The following is a 26,093-nucleotide window of genomic DNA, read 5'->3' on the forward strand; positions in this document are numbered from 1 at the left end:
ACAGAGGCCTCATATTTTTGCTGCTGGTGGCAATGCCAGAATGATTAAAACCAGATTCCATAAAAGTTCTCATCACAGGGAAAAAAAATGCACAACTGTGTGTGGTGATGGATGTTAGCTAGACTTGTGATCATTTCACAATATATACAAATATCAAATCGTTATGTTATACATCTTAATATAAACTTAATATAATGTTATATGTCAATTTTCTAAACTGACAACCTCAATTTTTAAAAAAAAAAACAGACTCCAGAGCCCATATTCTAACCACCACACCTCACTGTTGGCCCACAGGAAACACAGCGCTTCCTTGGACCCAGCATGATCCACAGGACACTGTATTACTGCCCACAGGAGATGCCACTGTCCCGGAGGCAGGTCCCCTCTCAGGAGGGACGGCCACCTGTGGCTGAAGTGAAGCCAGAGTCCCGGAGTCACTGGCACCACCCACCCCCTCCCAGCCCCACCACCTCTGCCTGGAGACAGGTGCTCCTTACTTGGGGCTCTCTGGGACTTTGGACGGCAATATGGTCAGCACCAGAGAGGACTTGTCGATGGCTGAACAGGAAGCCACCAGGTTCAGCTGGGGGATGAACTTGACCTGTTGACACCAGTTGGGGTGGAGAGCCTGGGAAGAGAGCGGTGGTGGTGGGAGACCCAACCCAAGGACAGTCATCCAGGCCCAGCCGCCAGAACGTGGCAGGGGTTGGGGGCTGGAGGGGCCAGGAGATCCCCAAGTCTAGTGCCCGTCTAGTTATCACAGCTCTGACAAAGTGCTCCAGCCCCACAGTCCTAGCCCAGGTCATGTGATCAGGGGTGTGTGGCCATCATTTATCAGTGGAACAGGTTAAAAGCACTGAAATCTGCTGTCAGGTGAACTCTCGCTTATAAGTGAGAGGACAGGCAAGGTCTGGCCCATACTAATATCATTGTCTGTGGCCCCATGCTAAGGTGGGAGGAAGGACGGATCCAAGTCTGCCTAGTCCACAGTCCCTATCATCCACGGGGCGCCCACCATGGGTGAGCGTGCACTTCCCGGCCCCACCGCTGCCCTTCGTGTTTGTCGGGAAGTGGTCTGCAGTGAGCGAGGATGTTATCTGGTGCAACTTGGGCGAGATCGAGACTTCCCTGAGACTGGGACTTCCCTGGCGGTCCAGTGGTTAAGACTCCGCGTTCCCACTGCCAGGGCCCGGTTTCGATCCCTGGTCAGGGAACTAAGATCCCGCAAGCCGCGTGGTGCGGCGAAAAAAAAATAAAGGCTGGGACCCACAGGTCAAGGGCATGGCCTGGCTGGACAGGCTCTGTGTTCTGGCCCAGTGCTTGGCCTCCCAATCCGGAGATTTTCCTCTCCAAGACAAGAATGGAGGCGAGGTGAGCTGGGTTTTGCATGAGCTGTTTCACCAAGTGTCTGTCATGGTGAAGGCTGGAGGATGATTTGATCACCAATGGCCAATGACATAATCAATCATGCCTGTGTAATGAAGCCTCCATAAAAACCCAGAAGGATGGGGTTCTGAGAGCTTCTGGGCTGGAGAACACGCGGAGGTGCAGGGAGAGTGGAGACCCGGACAGGGCACGGAAGCTCCGTGCCTCTTCCACATACCTTGCCATCCTCATCTCTTCTATCTGGCTGTTCCTAAGTTATATTCTTTTCTAATAAACCAGTGATCTAGTAAAGTAAAACGTTTCTCTGAGTTCTGAGCTGTTCTAGCAAATTAACCGAACCCAAGGAGGGGGTCGTGGAAACCTCTGATTAATGCCAGTGGGTCAGAAGCACAGGTAACAACCTGAACTTGGGATTGGCATCTGAAGGGGAGGGCAGTCTTGTGGGACCCTTACACTGCAGGATCTGACGCTATCTCGGGGTAGACAGTGTCAGAATTGAGTTGAATTGTAGGACACCCAGCTCGTGTCAGAGAATCGCTTGGAGATGTGGGAAAAAAACACACGCTGTAATGGGTGTCAGAATCCTATAAGCGCTGCAGGTAAAGGGATGAAGGCAGAGGCTGATGGAGCAGGGCTGTTCTAGGCTGGCTGGTTAGGGACCCAAGGGAAGTAGAGGGGGGCGTACAGTATGTGGGGGGAGAGCACGGCAGCCTGAAGGAACGGCGTGTGTCAAGGCCCTGAGGTGGGAAAGGGCTTCACGTTCAGAGAACAGCCAGGATGCTGGCGTCTCTGTGTCAGAGTAAGGAGGAGAAAGGTAGAAAGCAAGACTGGGAACAAGCCAGGGGCCAGGTCCCCTCGTGTCCTGACGGTCGTGGGGAGCACTTGAGATTTTGTGCAAGACAAGAGAGCTACTGGGGGATTTTGAGCAGAGGAGTGACATGACTGTATTTCTAGCTCAGGATTCCTGAGGCTGCCGAATAGAGAAAGCACCGCATAGAGAAAGGACGTGGGGAAACGGCGAGAAGCCGCTGCAGCCACCCAGGAGGGCTGGTGCCTGAGCAATGAAGGCGGCGAGAGAGACTAGTCACACCTGGGATGGTTTGGATTCCGCAGAAAGAGCGGACGGGATCCAGCAGCTGCCTCCACCCCATCCCCAGAGACCAAGCCCCAAGGCCAGAGACCGAAGGGCAGATCCACCTGCTGCATTTTTGTTTTTTTTACCTGTGTACAGCTAATTACCATGGTTACAGCCAAGGAAAAATCCCACTTACCCTCAGCCGGTAATTTCTATACATAGGGGACTTCTCATTTAAGAGCTTCCGTGTGGAAACATTGGTCCAGTGATCTGATAGGGGAGAAAATCAAGGCCCATGTCACCAGCTCTCCTCGTTTGTAGAACAAGCAAGACCTCAGAAGACCCCTTGAGTTGGTTTGCAACTCCCATGCATCCCAAAAGGCTTTCCCATCCAAACATTCACTCAAGCCTCCCTGTGTCCTGGTAAGTTCAGTGGGGTGAACTCGGCACACTGAAAACAGACCGGGGCCAATAAACACTGCTGCCCAGAGTCCCCCTGCCAGCTCCTAGCAGAGCTGGAACCAGATTTCAGGGCTCCTCACTCTCCCCAGCTGGTTGAGTCTCCATTAGGGAGCTCTGCCTCTGCTGGAGTGGAGAATGAACTGAGATCCTGGGCTCTTATTCATTCTGAAAATAATCATTTGGGAGTTTGCCATCATGCTTCAAACTACTGAATACATGCCCCCCTTGTCTGGCAAATACAAGTTCCAAGAAGGAGAAGTTGCATGCATGCGTCATAAAGCAAGCGTGTCTGGCTGGAGCAAGCGCAGTAAGCACAGTCTTGCCCTCCCACTTTTCTCTCCTTCCACCTTCTAACAAATCCATGAACTGACTGTGCTCAGCCCCATTTGAATAAGGGAACTGAGGCACAGAGAGGTTAAGCAACTGGATCTAAGTCACACAGAGCTGGTCTGTCCAGTCCCTCCCAAGTCAACACGCTGCTGGGCCCCCCTTCCTGTTTGTCCCCAGCCTTCAGTCTGCATGCGGCATGGAAGGACTCCCATCCAACACTCCAGCCTCATCTGCCTCCCCTCCGATTTCCTGTCCACCACTCGGCTCAAAGACCACCACCTCCTGTGCCAATTCCCAGGGTGGCATAGAGCGACCACGGTGGGTTGGGTCAGGGCAGGTCGGGCACCAGGGGCAGAGGCTGACGAGACAGGACACAGCAGGGTGCCAGCCCCCTGCTGCGTCCGGGGCAGGATCCACCTTCTGTCCGGCCAGTGGCGGATGCTGCCCCAACAAGCTGGGCAGGAGGTGTCACTGAGCCCTGGGGGCCCCTGGAGCCCCTGCTCAGAAACTCTGGCTAGAAGCCCAAGTGGCCGTTCTGGAGTCCTGGATGGAGAGGAGTCAGTGTCCCTGGGGGCTGGGGCCCCTCCAGATGGATGCAGAGCGGCCTGGGGGCCTGACACTGCGGGTCGAAGGCTCGATCCCGGGCAGGGTCCAGTTCAGATATGTCCCCGACCGCCCCAGGCCCCGAGGCCTCGGGATCTCGTGCCCCTAGGCAGAGCAGCCCCAGACAGCATCCTCCAGCATTTAGTCGGTTTGGGATACAGCCTAGCAAGTGGTTCAAGTGCAGGCTCTGGCGCAGACTGCCTGCCTCAGATCTCAGCCACGCTTACTCATCGTGGGGCCGGTGTAAGCGCTTCTCCCCCTAAACCCCCTGCTCCTCCTCCCTTAACAGGCTGTGACGACGGCAGCCCCTCCACGCAGCAGGCGGGAACTGCAGGAGGTGACTGCCCAAAGCACTCAGCACCCAAGGGCTCAGCAAGTGTCCCTGTGCTGATTCATGGTGCTCGTGCAGAGTCGGGCCTTCCTCCAGGCGCTGCAAAGCCCACCTCTGGCAGCCTCTCCGCCCCACCCCACCACCCACCCACAGGCAGCTCCCAGCCAAGGAGAGCAGAACCCTCCTCACGCCATGGAGGAAGCCAGCGCCACCTCCCCAAGGCCCAGAGAGGGTCACACAGCTGCCACAGGTTCTTTCTTCCTGGGATGAGGAGGGTCCTGAAGCCCCCCCACCTCCGCACCAGCCCTCACGTGCACAACTTCCCACCTTCAGAGAGATTGCCCAGCTCCCCAGCCCCGTCCCGTGTCCCGCTGTCACGCCATCACCCCATCTGTCACAGGCGGCTCTGAGCTGAGCATGTGGGTGCACCACCTTCCCAGGCGCTCTCGAGCAGGGAAGCAGGGAGGGGGAAGAGCTCCCAGGGCAGAACCATCTCTCCCCACTCCCCACGTCTCCGCTACCCCATTTGGAGGTCCTGGGGAGGATTCGGGGGTTGAACAGTCCATTGGTCACATCGTTGGAGGTGAAGACGATGACATTGCCTTTGGTGTCCCCATAGCAGAACACAGCCCTGTGATAGTCAGACCTGGGAAAAGAGGGAGACAGAAGAGGCCACGGAGCCGGCTGGGTGTGTCCGGTGCAACCCTCCGCCCCTCCCCGGCCTCCGAGGCCCTCCTCCACCTTGGAAGCGAGGGCAGATCCCACACAACTTTCCAGCCTTGACCTCAACAGCTGACAAACGTGGGCCCAGCCGCCCAGATCCAGACCATTGGTGAACCAGGTCCAAGAGAAATCAACACTTTTTTTTAACCAGAATAAATGAATCCCTGGTCCTTCAGCTGCTCTTTGTCAAGTCACCCTACTGATGGACCATGATGTTCCCAGAGACACAGCGGGACAGGCCGGGTTTGATGGCTGACTTGGTGAAAGGAAGAGGGACCGACAACGACTCTGAGGTCTGAGTGACCATGAAAGGGGACCCAAGAGAGAAGCAGCTTGAGGGGAAGAGGACACAGGCACAGAGGGTGGGGATCTTTCCAGTGCTGCTTCCAGAGAGGCTTTCTGGGGGTCCCAGCCCCACTGCTGCCAAGCCCCTGCACCGGTCTCCCAGGAGACTCACCAGTAGTCCAAGGTCAGGACGCAGCTGTCCAGATCAATGAAGGTGAAGGCCCGGACACATTTACAGTTACTGATATCAAAGAACTCTGGGGAAGAGACAGAAGGGGAGGCACACATGAACCCAAACCCACGTCCCAGGCCTCAGGAGTCTCTGGTGACAGTGAGAAGCCTCACTACCCACCACCCAGCAATACTCTCAGGGGACTCTAATTCATGCTCACAGTTGGCTGGGTGACAGCCCTCTCCAAGTGCAAACGCATGGCTTGCATGGCTTCCAGTGGCCAGGCGCTGGCCTGGGGAGCCTCGGGGACTCACCTATCTTCTGGTCGGTCGACGCAATCGCAACCAGGTTCATGTTGTGCAGACACACCATGTCAATGACCCACATCTGCTGGTTGTGGAGTGGATGGATCCGGTAAAGCTGCCAGAGGGAGAGCAGAGGAGACCTGGGCTGGGGAGGCTGACCAGGAGAGCACGCCAGCAACACAGCCTCCCCACAAACCCTCTCCTGCCACCCAAGGCCCTGGAGCCAGGCACACACCTGGTGTGGAGCCCAGCCTTACCACCAACTACCAACGGTGGGGTCTTGGATAAACTCCCTGCCCTGAGTCTCAGTTTCCATATCTGTAAAATGGGCTTAAAGAACACTCATCCTCACAACCCTTTAGGGAGTTTGACAAGCTCATCAAAGTTTTAAATGTGCATAGTTTGTGATCCCAGGATCCATTCCAAGAGGCATCTACGGATGTGTTTGCAGGTACTCACAGAGAAGTGTAAGCAGGAACGGGAACTGCTGCCCAGCTACAACAGCAACAGGCCAGAGTCTGTGCCTGGAAATGACACCTTACAAACCCACACCACCGATCACTGCCCGGACATTAAGAACGAGGGAGCTGTGTACATACAATGCAGAATAGTTGCCAAGATCTGTTATTAGTGAAAAAGCAAGGTGACCAGCAGCATTATAATGTGCTACCATTTGTGTATTTAAAGAGAAGGGGGTCGGTGTATGTACAGGCTGTCCATGGAAAAGTACCCCCAAAGTGGTCACAGCAGTTGCCTCCAGTGAGAGGAATTAGGGTCTGGGAGAGGAAGACCGACTTTTCCACGACCTGCTCCTCTCTGCCTGAATCTTTTTTCTCTGATTTTTATTGAGATGTAATTGACGTATAATACTGGTATTCGTTTTGTTTGTTTTGTCCGAATCTTGTTTACCATCTGCCGGTGTTGCCTGGTCAAAGCGGCTTATCAACGAGAAACCGTCCTGCCAGGTTGTGAGGAACGAATGGAGCCGTGACAGCTAAAGCATCCATGTGCTGCCGGCACTGGGAGGAGCTGGGCCGGCATGGGTGCCTCCTGCCCCAGTGTCAGCCTCACACAACCCTTACACAGACAGAATTTGAGCCGGCACTCCAGGCAGGGGACACCACGAACAAAGGCAAGTCAGCAGAAATGAGCTGCCACGCCCAGGGAAGAGGAGGCCAGCCCGACAGGTCTGGGTTGGAGAGGACGGGCCATGAGTGAGGGGTGGCCAGCGGCGGAACTTGTATTTTACTCCCTGAGTAGCGCCACGTGGGCTCCGAACTGTCCCATCAGAACTCAGAGCACCAAGAGCAGGGGCCTGAGCTAACGGCTCAAACAATGCACCAGGGCCCCCAAGGCCCCTCTCTGGCCCAGGACTGGGGTCTAACCCACACACAATGGAGGTGATGGTAATGCCCATCACCCCCCTAGACCCGTGTTCACACCAGAAACTGAGAGCCCTGGGGAGCCTCAGAGACTTGCCCGAGGTTGCACAGCTGGTAAGTGAAGCCCAGACTCCAGGGCCTTCCAGCTGCACAACCGTGGCCATGCAGTGAGTGTTCGAGGATGGTGCTTGGCAGCTCACTCTTGCCAATATCTACTTGCCAAAGCAGCCCCTCAGGGAAGGATGCCCAGGTCTGTGGGCCTTCTGGGGGAGCCTCCCTCTGTCCTCTTCGGCCCTCCCAGGCTTTGGCCCTCAGGAGCGCTGAGGTGACCATGTAGTAGCCACAAGCAGGAGCTCAGGCTATAATGTGCCCCCCTGATAAGCACACAGAGAAAAAGAGGGTGGAATGTGCCAGAAACCCCAGCCTCAGGAGTACAGGTGAGAATCCCCCTTGGTCCTAGGCTACCAAGTGCACCCAAGAGAGTCACTAGAACTCCACACACCTTGGTTTTCTCCCTTGGCAACTGGGGTCAGGAGGATGATACAGAATCCTCCTGCCCCAAAGGATGACCCCTGATGCACTTAGGAAACACTCTGCAGGCACATAGCATGCTCACTCAGCCTTCTCTGCAGAGCTGGGCCCTCATCTGCTGGAGGACTCTGGCCTGGCCTGGCAACAGCAAGTACACCGGGGTTTTCCTGAGCATTTTATCATTTACTGCGCTTGGCCAGGAGCTGACGGCACAAACGACCATGACGACGACGATGTCAGTTATGTTTATCAGGTGCTTGCTGCATGCCTTGCCCTGCTCCAAGCACCAGGCATGGATTATGTCATTCAATCCTCCCAACAACCCTGTCTGTAGGGGATACTATTATTAACCCCACTTGACAGATGAGGAAACTGATGCACAGAGAGCAATATAGTAACTTCCAAGGTCACAGAGCTGGGGGGTGGTACAGTCAGGGCTCTACATCTGGCAGTTGGGCTCTGGAGCCCATGTTCACAGTCACTGTGACTTCCTCCCTGGTCCAAGTAGAGGATTTGAACCAGCAGGACTTAGGGGTGGAATGGGTGTGACAGAGAAAGGAAAGGAGGTTGATCTCCAGCACGAGAACCCTGGTGGATGATGATGCCATTCACTGACCTGGAGGCACAGGAGAAGGAAGCCTGGTGGGCAGGGAGGGCTACAGTGACATTCAGTTTGAACAAAGTGGGTTTAGGGTGTCTGTTGGACATCTAAGTGCAATGGACATCCAGGTGGAATCCTGCTTTCAGAAGAGAAATGCGAGGCTCATGGTCCCATGGGGAAGCCAGGACCTGATCCCAGGAGCAAGTGTGGCTGTCTAGCCCACGGGTCCAGAGAAGGAGCCCACTCGGGTCCAGGGCATGAAGGCAGAGGCTTTCCAACCACCCACGTGGGCCCCACTCACCGTAAAGGAGCTGGTCAGCGAGAAGGACTCCGACCAGAATTGCAGGATCCCGTCCTTGGTGACAGTCAGGAAATGCCCGATCTTCTTGAACCGCTGGACTAAGAACTCCACTTTCACAATCTCACACCCATGATTCCTGCGGAAGGTGATAAGAGAGAGGAGCCCAAACCAAACCAGAACAAAGAGCACAGAGGAGGAAGGACAAAGCTTCCCTCACAGGCACCACGAGAAACTCGGGTGAGTTTCTGTGAGACGTGGGCTCTGCCCCTCCTCCAAAGGGGACTGTCACCACTAACAACCGTGGCCAGAAGGGAAGGAGACCCACATGGGATGCTGGGCTGACACGGGGCTTCCAGAGCAGTAAGTTTACCCCATGAAATAGCCAGTCAGCTTCCTCATGATGGGATGGGCCAGACGAGACAGGGAACAGATGTTCTTTCACAGGAAAAACAGTCCACAGGAGGCGAGTGGAGTGGGGCTTGTGAGGAAAACTGCAAAATAACAGTGTTTCCAGCAACTACTCTAGTGCTTAGAGATGGGGGTGGGGGCGGGAATAGGGCCCAAGAACGAGATAAAAGTAGATAAAGGGATGGTGAGAAATCAGGGCCTTGTGAACCCAACTCTTCATCTCCAAAATCATGCCCTGAGCATAGCTAATAGCTCCTGGGGCATGCCTGGCCTCGCAGGAAGCCACTGAACGGCCTTCCCAGCAAATTTCAATGCCACCTTCCAGTGGCTTCTTTCCTGTCCCCAAGCTGGCTAAGCCAACTGGCTATTAAAGGGCCAGACACGGCACAGCACACTCTCTACCACTTGATGTGCCCACACCTCTGGGCCCCAGCAGGGCAGGTGATGTTGCCTCACCTTACAGGGAGCCAGGGGCTAACCGTCTGCCTGGAGTTATGTCCTGGTTCCCAGCAGAGCTGGGACTAGAACCCAGGCACCTCGACTCCGACTCCAGCCGGAGCCCTTTCCACACGTTGCCATGGACGTGAGCTGAGCCGTGACTTAAGGATAACCCACGTCACTGGGAAATTCTACTGTGTTACAGACTCTGCACAAGAGACGGGGACTCGTTATCTGGACACGGCTCTCCCCTCTCTTGCCCTCAGCCCACGGCTCTGCTCAGAGCCTGACCAATTTTCTCAGTCACCCCTCTAGCCGTCCCTTCCAATTCTGCCTCCTCTGTCAGGGCCAAGAGACTGTAGGGAACAGACCCAAGAGGTGAGAGCTCTAAAGTGAAGAGTGCCCCAGGAAGCTGTCCCCTCCTGAGGTCGCGGCTTCCTCATCTCCACAGTGACAGAACCTCCACGGGATCAAGGAGATGGTGCGCTGGGTGAGCTTGGCCCAGGCTCAGTCCAGGTGAGCCAGTTTTCAAAGTTCCCCTTTCCTGATGGTGATGAAATATTATTTGGCTATCTTCTCCACCAAGTTGGACATGCCCTCCAGGTTAGTAGGTTGAGCAAATAAATAGGAGAAAACAGGGACAAGCTTCTTGTTTCAGGCCCTTGGGATCACCCTGGGGAATCAAACGTCCCAGGAAAGAGACCAGCAAAGGTATGACGACACCCAGCAAAGTTTTCATGTAGAAATTTATGGTTACAAAGTGTGTCATCACTCATATTTATTGGCTATTCCTCAATTAAATCTTGACCAAACTGTTTTCAAAGTTACCCTTTTGTGGTTTTCATCACACCATCTTCTCTATTAAACTTCAGGTTGGTTGAGGGCAGAGACACCCTTCTAGTTTGTGGTCTTCTCCGTGGCCTGCTCTGGGTGTGGTCCCCGGAGACAAACTCACCCACAGCCCCTCCTAACCAGGCCACAAATGGAGGCCACCACATCTGTTACCACAGGACCCGGCTCCCGGGCCCCAGCCGCCTGCACGGGGCATCTGGTGCCCCAAGCAAGGCGGACTCCGGGAGGAGAGCAAGGGGCCTGCAGCAGCCCAGCTCAGGAGGCCTGGGCCCACAGGCTGGATCCACTAGAATGTTCCTCGTTCTTAGGGAGTTTGGAGGGGTGGGGGAAGACAGGGCCAGGGCACAGAGAGAGGAGGAGCCACGTGGAGGAGAGAGCCCGCAGGGTCAGGCACAGATCAAGGCAGGGACAAGAGCCACTTGCGCCAGGAGTGATGCAGGGGCTGCTCCCGAGGCCTGGTGCGGGCTTGAGGAGCAGTCTCCTGTGATGGCTCTCACTCCTGTCACCTCAGAGGAAAGCCCTATCCCCGCTATGTGAGCCATCTGTGCCCTGTGGATGAAACCACAGACCTGCTCAGCCCCAGCCAGAGCAGGAAGCAGGAGCAGCGTCTATGCTGCTGATAGGGAGGGTCCAACAGAGCAACCCCACCACTGTCACTTGGCCTCTCTGAGCCTCAGTTTCCTTGTCTGCAAAATGGGGACACAACGAGGGGATGCTCAAGCCCACCTATGGGGTTGTGAGGCTCAAATGAGCTAAAGAATACCGAGCTGCAGGCGTGGTGCCAGGCCCACGGTGGCCCCACAGACAGGCACGGGGACTTAGAAAGGGGCGATGCAGGGCTGGCCCCAGCCTGGTCCAGACACACCCTTCAGTCCAGGGAGTCCAGGGAGAGGCTCCTTACAGGGGTACGATCCTCATGGGAAGGTGGAAGCGCAGGCGGCACTGGCTCCTCATCATCTTCTCCTTCCCCTTGAACTCACGCATCACGTAGTCCAGGTACTCCTGCTGCCTCGGGGAAGAAACGCCAGCGGGGAGGGCGTCGGCCAAACTGGCTGAGCCCCGGCTTCCAGTGCCTGTCCTGTCTCTCCCAGCCCCATCCAAGGGACTCCGGGAGCCCCCCGAGGCTCTGGCCAGAGGAGGCAGCCAAGCACCAGAGCTGTTCTTAGATCTGGATTGGCAAAGGGCCTCTGTGCGCGCATTTGTGAAGACAGCACAGCAGCGCCTCCCTCCTTAACGCGTTTCTGTAATCCTAGATAATCCTCACATCGCTCCACATTTGCCATTGCATCTGAGTCTCTTTATTCACCCCACTTTATGGATAATAAGACTGAGGCCCATATAAGTATAGATGAGTTGCCCCAGCTCATATATCAAGAAGTCAGTAGCTGGGGAGGACCCATAAGCCAGGCCACGAGGGCAAATCTAGACTCTACTGACCAGCCTCACGAAAATATGGCCAAGGTCGAAATTGGCCACCATATGAAGCTATAACAAGAGACAGGGGACTTCCCTGGTGGCACAGTGGTTGAGAATCCGCCTGCCAATGCAGAGGACACGGGTTCGAGCCCTGGTCCAGGAAGATCCCACATGACGCGGAGCAACTAAGCCTGTGCACCACAACCACTGAGCCTGCGCTCTAGAGCCCGCGAGCCGCAACTACTGAGCCTGCGCTCTAGAGCCTGCGAGCCGCAACTACTGAGCCTGCGCTCTAGAGCCCGCGAGCCACAACTACTGAGCCCACATGCCACAACTACTGAAGCCCGCGCGCCTAGCGCCCGTGCTCCGCAACAAGAGAAGCCACTGCAATGAGAGGCCCGTGCACCGCAAGGAAGAGTAGCCCCCGCTCACCACAACCAGAGAAAGACCACGTGCAGCAACAAAGACCCAAAGCAGCCTAAAATAAATGAATTAATTAATTAATTTAAAAAAAAAAAAAGAGGGAGCTATGAACAAAGATCATTGTGTAGATGACAGAGTGCTGGAAACATGTTTACTATAGAGTATTAGAGAAATGAAAGCAAAAAACACACATAAAGAAACAGAATGTACATCTATGCTGAGGGGGAGGTATGACAGAGCTGTTAACACATGGGCTCTTGAGGCAAAACCCCTGGGTCTGAAGATTGGCCTGGCTGCTAACTAGCTCTATAACCCTGGGCCAATTTACTCCTCTCTTGCCTCAGTTTCCCAATCTGTCAAATGGAGGCACATTACCAGCAGCTACCCCATAGGATTCCTGTGAGGTTTAAGTATAATACTATATAAACTGCTCAGCACAATGTCTGGTGTAAATGCTAGTTATCGTTGTCAGCATTGCTACATCAATACATCAGACTGTTTTTTTGTACTTTACTGTGTTCTTCTGCATTCTTAAATGCTATATATGTTCACTGTAGAACATTTAAAATCAGGGGTAAAAAGCATTATTATTAATATGCTCTAAAACCCTGACATTTTTTGATTTAACAGCCACTGAGTGACCATAAAGGGCTAAGAGATGGTTGTGGCACCAGCTGGAATCCCCTTAGCCAAATAGGAGGCTGATGTGCAGGAGAGCCACATGGCAGGCGGGGTCCTTGCCGCTCACTGCTGTGTGCTCAGCCGGTCTCGGGCAGGGGTCACTAGCGTTTGTCACACACTCTCCTGTACCCCGGCAGGGGAACAAGCTGCAGTGAGCCCAGCTCACAGGGGTCTCGGGAGGGCCCCCTCAAAGACTCCAAGTGTTCCCTCTACCCAGCAAGCCCCCCCGAGTCTACCCCCCTCTTCGGCCCTCCGCGTGCCCCACAGACCAGCCAAGGCCCACACCCTCCAGCCACCTGCAGCAGCGGGGGCGCCCTCCTCACCCAGGTGATGGAGCCGTTACAGTTCATGTCCACCTTCAAAAACAGCGCCTCTATCATCTCATTGGACGTATTGCTCAGAATCTTCTTCACAGCCTTAACGAAAGTCTTCATGTCCAGGGCTTCAAAAGAGAGAAGGAAGAACACCGTCCACTTCACCACAAGTCCCTCGGCCCCATCACCAGCCACAGTGTTCTTGGGTGTCTGGGTGCTGACGGGGAACACACAGAGGATCACATTGCTGGGTCATCTTTTGCATCTCATCTGTTCAACATGCGATCACCCAAAAATACTGGCTGCACACCTGCCGCATGAAAGCACCGTGTTGGTCCCATGGCAGTGACGGGGGTGGGTCCTAAAAAAGATCAGATCCCATTTCTGAGCAAATCAGACAGACCAGGCATTGAGACAAAGAAAACTGATGAAAACTCCAAAATAAATAAATAATAAAGACAGAAAGAAGAAAAACATAAGTAAACAATGGCAACAAAGGAACATAAATAAATTCAAAGCTATAGAGGGAGAGGTGAAACGCACCTTTTAGAGGCAATGAAAATACAAACTTGGGCTGGAGGGAAAGATGGGCAGGGGAGAGGCAGAGGGGCAGGGATAAAATTTCTTCCCCTGCTGGGTTTTGTGGCTACAGGGGAATCTGTCTGCAAATGGATCAATTACTCCTGTCTAGATTTTTTTTAAAAGAATCACAGTCTTTAAAAAGAACTTCTAAAACCCCCTCCAAACATTTGAAACTTGCGCCGTGACCTGAAGGCTGCTCCTCTCAGACCTCACCTCTCACCACAGTCCCCTTCATTCTCTGCTCCAGTCACCGTGTCCCCACACCGTTTCTCACCCTGCCACCTCAAGGCCTTTGCAGCGTCTGGTTCCTCCACAGAGAAGTCTTTCCCCAGGGACTCTAGAAGGGGGTGGCCCAGCCCCATGCCTGGCTCCTACTTCCCCCCGACCTTCCTCCTTACCAGCCTGGCCATGAGCTCGGGGAGTGCAGGGCTGAGCCTGTCCCCTCTCTGACTGGGTCCTCAGCGCGCAGCAAATGTTTGTTCCCTGAGCATTTCTGTTGGCACTGGGACGTGATGACGATGACTGGGGACCACTACCATCTGCGTTTATTCTTACTGATCGCCTGATGGTGGCGGGCGGGGGCAGGGGCGGGGGGGGGGTTGCTGTGAGGAAACTGTGGCACAGAGAGGTGGGGTTGTGTGCCCAAGGTCACATGGCTGGTGAGTGGTGGCACCCAGACCATCCCCAGCAATCTGGGGTCACGTTCTCACCCTGTTCCACGCTCCTCATACAACGCCCAGCACGGCACTACAGCGACAATTATCATCGTTTACTGCTAAACTGAGGAACAAATGAAAGCCTCAACGAAAGCAGCCCTGCTTAAAGAAGGAGCCATCCTGCTGATGTGAAGCGACAGCCAAGAGCCTTACACATTTTAGTGACATGTAACAGCCCCTCCGTGTATCAGATGGACGTCAGGGGACAGCCCACGAGCACAGAGCTGTCTCCTCGGGAGAGAGCTGGCAGTCAAAGGGCCTTTGTGCAGGGTTAATGAACAAACCCCTCTTGACAACACTACAGGGAGAGTCCCTTTCATTGGTGTTTAAGAACTTGTATATATTGTTCACTGCTGTATTATTTTAATATCCTTCTTAAAAACAGTTTACTGAAAAAACGTTGAGTATAACAAGAGGATAGACACAAGGGTGTCCTGGAAAGGAAATGTACACCGTGGGAGCCAGTCGGGTCCCCTGCTCATCACGGCTAAAAGGAAGCGCTCACCCCTCACACCAAACGGTTCACTAACAGCTCTCGAGGCACAAAAGTGAAAATATCATGTCCCTGGGGAGGGGTCCACTACATGCCCTAGGATCAGGCAGGAGGGACTTTCTGGGCGGCTCCCTGCCTCCTGCCAGCTCACTCCTCTGAGCCCCAGTGACCTCAAACCCCCCCTGAGGATGCCGTTCCTGGTCCTCGGGGCCTCCTCCCTTCTGGCAGCCAAGCACCAGCCACCCTCGCCTCCCCGAGCTGCTGCGTCTTCCCCAGGCTCCGTCGCCTGCTCTGTCCTGTCACTCGTCCTGTGCCTCAGCTCTTCCCATCCCTGTCCCTTTCTTTTCTGCTGGACACTCTCCTTGAACGATCTCATCTATTCACCCATCTCTACATCTCGGGAGAGAATTTCTCTCCGTGTCCCTGAATATTTCCAAGTGTCCCCCTGGCCCTTTCAACTCAGCATGTTTAAAATCCAATTTCTTATCTTTATCCCGAAACTTGCTCCCATTTCCTGTGTTCACCATCTCTGCTAACGGCGTCACCTCCACCCAGTCACCCAAGATGAACACCTGAGGGGTGAGTCCCGTGGTCCTAGAATGATGCACTGTCATTCTCCCCATCTTACAGATGAGCACACAGAGGCACAAGAGGTGCGGGATTTGCCCAAGGATACACAGTGGTGCAGCGGGGATTTGAAACCAGAAGACTTCCTCCTCTCTGTTGTAATCTCCAGGACCCCATGTGGGGCCATCACATGATGAGATCTTTCAACAAACCCCCCAGGCTCCACATCCAGCCCGACCTCCTGGCCACCATGACACTTACCTTTCTCAGACAGGTCTAGATGTGCCACCTCCCCATCAGCCCCACTGCCGGAGTTCAGGGCCCTCCTGACCCGAGGGCACCCACCGCCCCCCCAGGGACACCTGGCCCCCCAGCCTTGCCCCAGGATGCCCCGCTCGCCCTCTAGCCCAGCAACACCTCTCCTATGCCAGGCCCTGCCTTGACCCTCCCTGTTCCCCATCTCCTGGGAAACTCCCACTTCACCTTTCCAGGCAGGTCAAGGAAGACCTCCTCTGAACACAGTGGGGCAGGAGTCAGGGGTGGAGGAAGGGGGAGAGGCTCCTGCTGCACCCGCACCTCTCTGTGTTGTTTGAACTTTCTACCCGTGTACTCTTCCAGTGCCAAGTGCCCCCAGCTCCCCGCCCCTTTCTCTTCCTTTCTTTGTAATGCCAAGAGGTAGGATAATGGATTATTTACCTCTGTTTTTTATATACTTATAAGCATTTAAAAAAATAAATGCTATATTAAAAATACTTAAGAAAAGTGTTGTTTTATAATAACTTACATGGGAAAGAATCTGAAAAATAATATATATGTATGTATAACTGAATCACTTTGCTGTATACCTGAAACTAACACAACACTGTACATTAACTATACTTCAATTGAAAAAAAGAAAAGAAAAGAAATGAAAAGAAAAGAAAAATGTTTCCTAGCCTCCACTCTGCCCTCCGGGGGAAATAAGTACCTGTTCCCCACACTTGTCCGGAGCGCATGCCTGCCCTTCCCAGCACACAGACCATGGAGGACAGGACGATGCTGGGCACTGGACTCACACCCCTGCTCTCACTGAAGGGGCCTCCTTCATCTGCTTTAGCGTCTGAGGGGCTCCACATGGTGGGGGTGCCCGAGAAGGCACAGGCTTTGGTGCCACAGGACTGGCCACTCTGTCGGGGCCTGTGGTTGATGTCTGTCTGCGCAGAGGCCCCAGGTGCCTCCCGTGGACAGTCAGGACCCCTGCTGCAGGGCTTCTGGGAGAACTGAATAAAATCCAGCAGAGGCCTATATAACCCATAAGGCCCGGCAGAGCTTGGTAAAATGTCTGTTGGCATAAAGGGTGGGTGGCACTCAGCCTGTGTGCCACCCACGTCCACCCAGGAGCACCTGAGCAGAAGGTAAGCTCCCCCTGCCTGCAGGCCAAGCTGCAGGGCCCCCTAGCCCGGTGGTTCTCCCACGACCCCTGAGCAGCCTGCAGCCTCCCCCAGGCAGGCGCCCCTGGGCAGCGGGCCAGGGGTACGTGGACACTTTCAAGACCAGCAAAACCACTGCAGCCCAAAAAGGGAACTTGCAGAACAGGGAAGAGAACCATGTATCTCCCCTCTTCCCTCCGAGGCAAGCACAAATGGCCAGGGTTCCCGAGAAATGGTTTCAAGCCCATGCTCAGAATTCACCTCTTTTAAAGCCTTCTGAAAGAGAAAAAGGGTCCTATTTTCCTTTACCCTCCATCAACTAAGAGTGAATTTTCCTTTCCTCCATTTAAAACCACGGCCAGTTTTCTCTTTTGTTTTTTAAAATGAGGAAGCTCTTTTTACACTGATAGGAAAAGATTTCAAGACATATTAGGTCAAGACATATTCAAGAGGGGAAACTAGATAAAAATTATTTTTTAAAAAAGCAAGGAGTAGACAATTGTGCAGATCCTTCACAATGTATACGGATATCAAATCATCACTTTGCACGCTTTAAATACATTACAATTTTATTTGTCAATTATACCTCAATAAAGCTGGAGGGAAGAAAAGCAAGGAGTAGAGCAGTGTAGACAGCAGTGCATATGAAAAGGAGGGGGAAGCAACTACAGGCACTCTGTGCTTCTGAAGGTCACGGGAAACGGAAAGCAGTAACGCCTGCAGGGACTGCATGCTGGACAGAGCAGCACAGTCTGGCCCAGGGAGACATTTTCTCTGTATACCAAGAAAAGGTATCATGAGAAAAGTGCCTTTTGAATTGTTTTTTTGGGGGGAAAATGTTTGTAATGCAGCATTGTAAAAATACTGCATGGTGGTCTGCTTCGAAAAGAGGGAGAGATAATGGCACCTTTTGAATTTTGAACTGTGTGCCTATATTACCTGTTCAAAACAAAAGACAAACAATAAAAACTGTGGCTAAAGCTGGGGCTGTCAGGTCCTCTAAGACACAGTGGTGGCACCTCTTGGCCAAAGAACTCTGATTAGGGACAATCTCAGCTTCAGGTCAGACACAAATTGTCCCTCCCCCACCTCACTTTGCTCTTTGTAAACTGACCATTTGTTACCCTTTCCTGCCAAAACACAGTGTGACTGTAAAACTCAAATTGATGGGGCAAGTAGCCATGGCCCCAGCATTGGCGCTCAGAGTCTAGTGGATAGAAATAAAGATGACTTTAAGTATTCCAATAGGAATAATAATTTAACTTTATGTGTATCTTCCCAAGGGGATAAATCAAGCTCTAAAGAGAAAAAAAGTTTGATGCACAAAGGATGTCCTTCACAATGTTATTTAAACTCAATAAAACCTAAATGTTTCATTTAGGGAAATGGCTTAGTCAACCAGTAGAGCACTTGCATTCACTGCTAATGATGATTCAGAAGACCACATAAAGTATGAAAAAACCCTTAAGGAATTAACATTAAGAGCAAAAGAAGGGTCTGAAATTACATAAAGTACAATTACAGACATGTGAAAACACACACAGCCATCTGGGGCAGAGAGGCTGAAGGTGGCCCCATGATGGCCACCTCCTGGCATTCATGCCCTCCTGTGATCCCTTCGAGTGTGGCAGAACCTGTGACTTGCTCCTGGCCAACAGAATACAGCAAAGGTGACAGGATATATGGGACTGTGTGTGCATGATTACGAGATTGTAGCGCACATCGTGCTGGAGTTGCTATCTTCCTGCCTGAATTGAGTCTTGAAATCAGCCGTGTTGGTGAGTCCCACAGGGCCAGGAACTGGGCAGCTCTAGAGGCTGAAAACAGTGGCCTTTCAATAGCCAGGAAGAAACAAGAGCCCTCAGTCCTGCAGCTTCAAGGAGATGAATTCTGCCAACAACCTGGCGAACTTAGAAGTGGATCCTTCCGGGACTTCCCTGGTGGTCCAGTGGTTAAGAATCCGCCTTCCAATGCAGGGGACGTGGGTTCAATCCCTGGTTGGGGAACTAAGATCCCACATGCCGAGGGGCAACTAAGCCCATGCACTGCAACTACTGAGCCCTTGTGCCTCAGCTAGAGAGCCCATGTGCCGCAGACTAGAGGCCATGCACTCTGGAGCCCGTGCACCACAACAAAGGGCCTGCCTGCTGCAACTAAGACCTGACGTAGCAAAAAAAAAAAAAAAAAAAAAGTGGATCCTTCCCAGTCGAGCCCCAGATGATGCTGCAACCCCAGCTGACACCTCGGCTGCAGCCTAGTGAGACCCTGAGCAGGGAAGCCAGCTAAGCTGTGCCCAGACTCCTGACCACTGAAATGGTGAGATAATAAACATGTGTTGGTTTAAGCCACTAATTTTGTGGGAATATTGCTACACAGCAATAGATAATGAACCATACATATGAAACTGTTTGGAAGAAAACATACTGAAATGCTGATAGAGGTTACCCAAGTGTTTGGATTAGGGGTATTTTTTTCCTCGGTCCCAAATAGCCTCTAGTAGGCTTACAATACCCACACAGTATAACGATGAAAAGTTTTAAAGGAGATACTGGATATAAAAACGCTTGTCAAGTCTGCACCCTTCACCCACGCCAGGTCCTGGGTCCCTCCCTGTGCAGAAGCCAGAGGCTGAGCCCATGACGTAGCCTCACCTCCAGTCGAGTCGACCTCGTCTTGAAACGTTTTCTCCATCTGGGCCAGGTGTGGCTCAGTGAACAGCTCAGACTCGTGCTGGAAGTCGGATGTCTGGCTAAGGGAGACGGAGGGTGTCGGGGAGCTGAGAACCTCCTTGTTCTTCTGGGACCCACCTGCAGAGGACACCTGGAACACAGATGACTACAAGAACCAGGCACTGAGAGGGGTGATTTCCTGAGCTGAACAGTTTAAGCACATCTTATTGAAAGAGCACACCTTTGGGGTAGGTAGTGTTATGGTGTGTTACTTACTGATGCAAACAAGTAAGTCTTTAACCACTTTTAGGCCTAGGAAGCCCAAGGAAGATCTAGACTGCTTCTCCTGACTCTGGGGAGGTAACTACTGTTCCCCTTTTACAGATGCCACGACTGAGGCTCAGCGAGGTTAGCAGACACAGCCAAGGTCCCACCTCACACATCACAGGACTCTACTTTACAAGGTGCTTCAGTTTAGTAACTATATAGTTTCAAATCTTCAGTGGTCAGAATTCAAGACCCCAAGGAATCCAGCTCCATCTTCTCCAGCCAATGTGATTTTGTGCTGACCAGCCCAGACACCCCAGATCAGGTCAGATCACCTGTGCACAGCAGCCAAGCTTATGTAGTCCCCTCCATCAGGGGCTCTCGGCTTCTGCCTCCTCCTGCTCACCTTCCCGCATTCTCCACCCAGCCTTCCCCATCCCTCCAGCCCTCCACAAAGCTTCCTCTCTGCCGCCCCTACACGTGACTCATTTTGACACTTAGCAGTGTTGCAGGTTCCTGAAGACTCAGGTCATCAAAGGCCACCTGCCCCAAAAGACTCCAGGTGTGGACTATGTGATAACCATTGGGTGTTGCCCACTGAAATGCACTGCTTTTGGGCCTTGGGCAGTCAAGAAGACTTCGGTTCAGAAAGTCAAAAGACAAGGTGGAGTTTGGACTACTCACTCTCCCCAAACGCAGTGCTCCTCCAACTGTGAACTTTCCCTCATTCCCTCAGGGTCTATGCACATTCGGTGAGTGCCAGGCACTGTGGACACACCATCGCACAGAGTGGAGACCTGCCTTCATGGAGCCCAACAGATGAGCTAGTTAATGCCCTCACCAGCCACGCAGGCCCCGAGGTTAGAAATCCGACCACCATCTTTGGTTCTTCCCTCTGCCTCCCTTGCGTTCTTACTGTCCTTCCTGTTGATTCTTACTATGATCCATCCTCTGTATCTAAACCCTCCTCTCCCACATCCCTGCCCCACCCTAAACCCTAGCCTTTTGCTGGGACAAGTACAATGACCTTCCCCAACTGGGACCAGAGTTTGGTCTTCCCTTCAAATCCACCTCCCAAAACACTGGCACCAATTATCTTTCTGGAAGGCAAATCTGATCATGACTCGACCCCAGCTGACACTTTCCAGGCTACTCCCATCATCCCCAACTCCTGAGTGTGGCACTCAAAGCCCTTTGCAATGTAGCCCTGACCTGTCTTTCTAGTTTTAATGCACACACCATGGTCCAGGCACGCCAACTGCTCTCCACCACCCCACAAACACAGACAGCATTCCAATTCTACTCACGTCTTTCCCTCTATGCAACACAGACCACCATCCCCAGAGATGAACTCCTACCCATGCTTCAAGCTCTGGCTCAAATGACACCTCCTCCAAGGAGCTTTTCAATAACTTTCAGGTGAGAGTCATCATTGCCACCTCTGTGGTTCCAAACTCTTTGTTCCTATCTGCCATGCATGCTTGACACCTGTGCATGTCTGTCCATATGTGTGACAGCAAGGTGTGATGGGAAACACACAACTGTAGAGTCCCAGAGCTCTCTGGGCTAGAATTCTGCCTGGCTCCCTGCTCCCAAGCTAATTCATCGTGGGCATATCACATCACTTCTCTGAGCCACGAGTTTCCTTATCTGCAAAATCTCTCCCCAGTATCCACCTTGAAGGGTTGTGGTGAGATAAAATGACACCTGAACACATGTGAAGCCCCAACAAATTGTATTACACAATCAATGAGAACTCCTGTTATTACTCCCCATCTCATAGTGAGCTCTTTGAAGGCCAGGGCATTTTAAAATTATCTTGGTTTAATCTATACTAATTCTATTTTCCCCAGCCCCAAGCACATAATGGACACTAAATACTCATCTGGCTTCATAATACTTTGTACAGCCCACCCCACCATTATCACAACTTAGCTGGACAAAATTAAGTACAGTCCATGTAGAGACTGCAAATTGGTGGCCTCAGTTTTATTGCGTTTGGCCCACACAATGCTTTAAAATGGAAAACCAGCCTACTGCAGTAGACTTGTTACTTTGTAAATATCTAAGCTTGCAACTCCCTGTGCAGAGGCTGATAACCCAATAACCGACAGACTTGGATGCCCATGAGTGATGCCTGGTGGCTCTGGAACACCCCCTCCCGTTATCAATTCTGATGGCTTTCTTACCTTTTGAGATAGAGAGCTCTCTCTGAAGTCCTCAGAAGACATTGGTCTTGACCTAGAATAGGGAATCATAGTTGCTTTAACTCCAGTCTCTGTAAGGACCATGTGGGAGGCTGACCTAGCTGAGTCACAGGAGGGTGGAAAAAAAGTCAAGGTCAAGGGAGAGGATGGCTGCCCCGTGCCCATGGACCCCCAGCCCGTATTTGATGAGCACCCGTCTTCTCATAGGGGATCCTCCAACAGGGAGTTTTCTAGAGCTTATACCTGTGAGCCTTCTTTCCTCTGATGGGAAAGAGTTGTCCTACTGAGGCCCTGAGGCTTCTCAAGTTACTATACTCCTGGCTTAATGCCAGAGGCTTCCTAAAGGGAGTCACCCTTTCTTCAGAGTTAGAAAAGGCTTAGGAGGCCATGCGGGGGTCCAACTATAATTCACAGATTAGGGAAGTAAGGTCCGGGGCAAGCACATTTCCAAAGGGTCAAACACATGCACCAAAGGTGGGGCAAGATGGGCCCCCGACTCTCCACTGTGTGCACCCACCCGCCCTCAGTGCCCCTGGAGGCAGGACTTCTCCTCACGCAGCACGGGGTCAGGTGTGAGTGTGGAGGAGGGGTCCATTCCGTGGAGCTCTGCTCTGAGAATACAAAGGGCACATTTCCACTGGGTCAATGGCACCTCCACAGAGGATGGAAGACAGCATTGTGTTAGGATTACTGGAGCGTCAATCCACCTCATCGGCAAGTGTCACCAGCAGGAATCGAGAGGGCACTCTAGGATGGCATGAAAACTTTCATGAAGGCAACTATGAAAACTCATCAGCATAAGATGGAGGGAGAGAGGAGGAGGAAGACTGGCCCATGGTGTCCTAACCGAACTGTGTCTTGGCGACAGCTCAGCTATAAGGACCAAAGGAGAGAGAAGAGCCGAAGGAAAGGAGACTTGGAAGCCAGGAACCAGGGTAACTGAGGGAAACGCCAGAAACATTTCCAGAAAAGGGAGCATTGAGGGAATGTGGCTTAATGCATGTGATGTTGGGCCGTCCAATTAGAAATAAAAAACAAATACCTAGAAATATGGGAACTGAAACTTGAGTGGCTACATTTAGGGGATAGAGAGAGGAGGAGAAACACACAAAAGACAAGATGGGTCAACCAGGAAGATTGGGATGCTCCAGAGTGAGCCAAGATGATAAGAAATGAAGGCCACTGAACACGGCGATGAAAGGTCACCAGTGAGAAAGCTGCAGAGGTGTATTCATAAGTCCATTTCCGTTCAGAATATTTACCTGTATATGTTGCCACCTGCATGGAAAGAGAGCCTGGAAAAATAAACTCCAAATGTAATGTCAGTTATTTCTGGCAGGTGAGATTACAGATAATTTCTATAGTCTAAAATCATGCATCTCTCTTTTTTTTTTAATTCAAAAGAGGTTCATACCAATCTTTAAGATTTATTTCAAGGGAATGGATGGTGGGTAGCAATTTACTCATCTGTGAAAGACCGTTGTACAAGAGTGGTTGCTGGGAATTCCCTGGCAGTCCAGTGGTTAGGACTTGGCGCTTTTACTGCTGGGGCCCGGGCTCGATTCCTGGTTGGGGAACTAAGATCCTGCAAGCCGTGCAGTGCAGCCAAAAAAAAAAGTGGTTGCTGCAACATCGTTCAGAGCAGCAAAAAATAAAGTGATGACTATCAGTAGAGGAATGACTGAATAAATCAGTACACCTGCACTCAGGACGTTACCCAAGGAATCAAAAGGATGAATCTGACCTTCGGCAGACGACTAGGAGGGATTTCCATGACATACAAAAAGAGTGCACAGAATGATGCCAATATTTATAAAAGAATGACAAACAGGTACGTGCTTACACATATAAGTACGTGTGTACACATACACGCATCTGTAAATGGGACTACCCTTAATAATTATGGGGCCAAGAGCAAAAGAACAAATATTGGTCCACATAGCAAGTCTAGTTATTTAAAATGTTTATAAATTATTACACTGCTAAATAAAATACATTTTATTCTCCTACCTTCACAAATACACTTTCCTAACAAGCTGGAAGGCCAGGTTCAAATTTAGAACTCTTGAATTCCTCAGCTCACTGACAGAATTTGGCAGTGTGGCCTCCAAGCCCTCTGCCCAACCCCATGTCCTCTCCATCCTGCTGAGGGGGCTTGTGGATGGTGGCATGTGGACGGACATCCCAGCCCATACACCCAGGCTGCATCTCCCCCATGCCTCCACTGCTCCATGGCCACTGCAAGCCTTGGCAAGGCTGCCCTCAAAAATGATGCTCTGAGGAATAGGCCTACAAAGACTCTGGAATCAGCTTCAAAGTGATTTGGGTGGGGAATTCCAGTACTTAGAGCAGGGGACGGGGTTGGGGGGGGGCCGGAGCGGGCAGCACATCGGTGGGGCCTGAGTGGCCATCTGCTTAGCCCCTTGAACCTACCTCATCTGGTGGAGAGGGACACGGCCAGAGGAGGGACAGAGTGGGATGCCCTAAAGCTCAGCCCGGGGCAGGGGCCCTTCTTGCCTGGGTCTAAGGGGGTACTGTACTGTCAGCACATACAAAATTATGAGTACATATGGATTATGGGGAGTTGGGGGCCAATGTGGCAGAAAAGGTAGGCCAAGAATAAAGGAATACAAAAAAGTCTGCACTAACACAAGGCACGTATATCACCACATTTATATTAAGCAACAAAGCACTGGTATGTATACAGAAATCAAGTATACTTTGTTTTGCTTTAAAGTCCTGGTTAACATGTGATTAAAGTTAACATCACTGATGAGGGAGCCAAAGGCCCTGCCTCCTGCCGTGCTGGTCTCAAGATCACCACTTCCGCGGTACCATCCACAAACATACGTAACCTGACAAACCCAAACTGCAGGACATTCTACGAAGTAACTGGGTTTTACTCTTAAAATCTGTGCCATGAAGAACAAAGACTAAGGAACTGTTCCAGATTAAAGGTGACTGAGAGAGCTAACAACTAAAGGCAATGCGTGATTCTGAACTGGATCCTAGACTGGGTGGGGAAAAGGTCTAAGGGCCTTTATTAGGACCATCGGCAAAATTTAAACATGACTACGTTCTTAGATAATATTGAATTAATGTTGTTTCCTGCTTTTGACAACTGTTCTGTGGTTATACAAGAGAACATCCTTGGTCTTAGGAAATACACACTTGGGTATTTAAAGGTAAAGGGACACAATATCTGTAATTTATTCCCAGATGGTTCAACAAACGTATACGATGATAAAGCAAATGCGGCAAAATGTTCACCATATTAGTCAGTCTGGGCAAAGAGGAGTTCTTTATACTATTCTCACAACTATTTAAATCTTTTTATTATTTTATAAATATTTTAAAACTACAATAATTATTTTATTTAAAACTACAATAATTAATTTATTTAAAACTACAATAATTATTTTAAAACTACAAGTTTTATGAGAAAGGGAGGAGCTCTGTATGTTCGTGGACTGAGGCCACAAAGGGGAAAAAATATTGGTAGAGGGCAACAGAGACACCCAAGAGCAAAGCACAAGAGTAAGAAGCAAAGAGAAGTACTAGTCCTCTGATACTGGAAGGAAGAGAAGATTCAGCTGTAGAGTTAAATATCTATCTGGAATGAGAGCAGGTAAGATCAGAGGAAGCCTCCTCTGAGGGGAAGGGGGCCAGGGTGTGGGGTTCGGTACAAACCTGGGAACAGGGGTGAGAGCTTACAACTGCCACTAGGGAAGTAGGCAGAGGACGGGAGAATAACTGGTTTGCTGAGTAATTCGTTTGTAAGAATTTACAGGGGCAGATGACTTAAGGCCAAATGCAGTTAAAGCTGTCCTGGAAATCTAGCTCAGACAGGCTCAGCTCTCCTGTTCGGCCTTTAATCTCAGGCAAATGGATTTTAGGGCCCAGGTGTCCAATCTTTTGGAGATGACTTTAACCCCAAACCCTCACTCACCCTGACCCAATTTGCTCTCCCCAGTTAACACTGCTGGCTATATTTGACAGAGGCTTATTGGTTTTCAACTTCCTTCTCGACAAGAGACATCTTGACAGCTGTCCCCAAGTCCAAAGTAGCTCCTCTATGAAGTCGCTGTGGAACTCCAAGGGCCTCAACCTGACTGCAGGGTCAGCTGGCCACACTTAGAACCAGGAAAATGAGAAAGAATT

The 26,093-nt window shown here is 51.6% G+C and overlaps 1 protein-coding gene across 1 annotated transcript in view; it reads right to left on the reverse strand.

Annotated features, from left to right (window-relative positions):
* EFCAB8 (EF-hand calcium binding domain 8) overlaps window positions 1-22,030 on the reverse strand; it is a 56,385-nt gene extending 34,355 nt beyond the window's left edge. Inside the window, 10 exon segments of the mRNA XM_068524740.1 lie at window positions 501-631; window positions 2,661-2,734; window positions 4,712-4,836; window positions 5,371-5,455; window positions 5,685-5,790; window positions 8,491-8,626; window positions 11,090-11,193; window positions 13,032-13,150; window positions 19,441-19,624; window positions 21,915-22,030. Of these exon segments, the coding sequence (XP_068380841.1) occupies window positions 501-631; window positions 2,661-2,734; window positions 4,712-4,836; window positions 5,371-5,455; window positions 5,685-5,790; window positions 8,491-8,626; window positions 11,090-11,193; window positions 13,032-13,150; window positions 19,441-19,624; window positions 21,915-22,016 (1,166 nt within the window). The 5' untranslated portion in view covers window positions 22,017-22,030.
* Window positions 22,031-26,093: the final 4,063 nt, after the last annotated feature.

The sequence above is a fragment of the Eschrichtius robustus genome, chromosome 16, assembly GCF_028021215.1.
Source record: "Eschrichtius robustus isolate mEscRob2 chromosome 16, mEscRob2.pri, whole genome shotgun sequence".
In the NCBI taxonomy this organism is placed as follows: Eukaryota; Metazoa; Chordata; class Mammalia; order Artiodactyla; family Eschrichtiidae; genus Eschrichtius; species Eschrichtius robustus.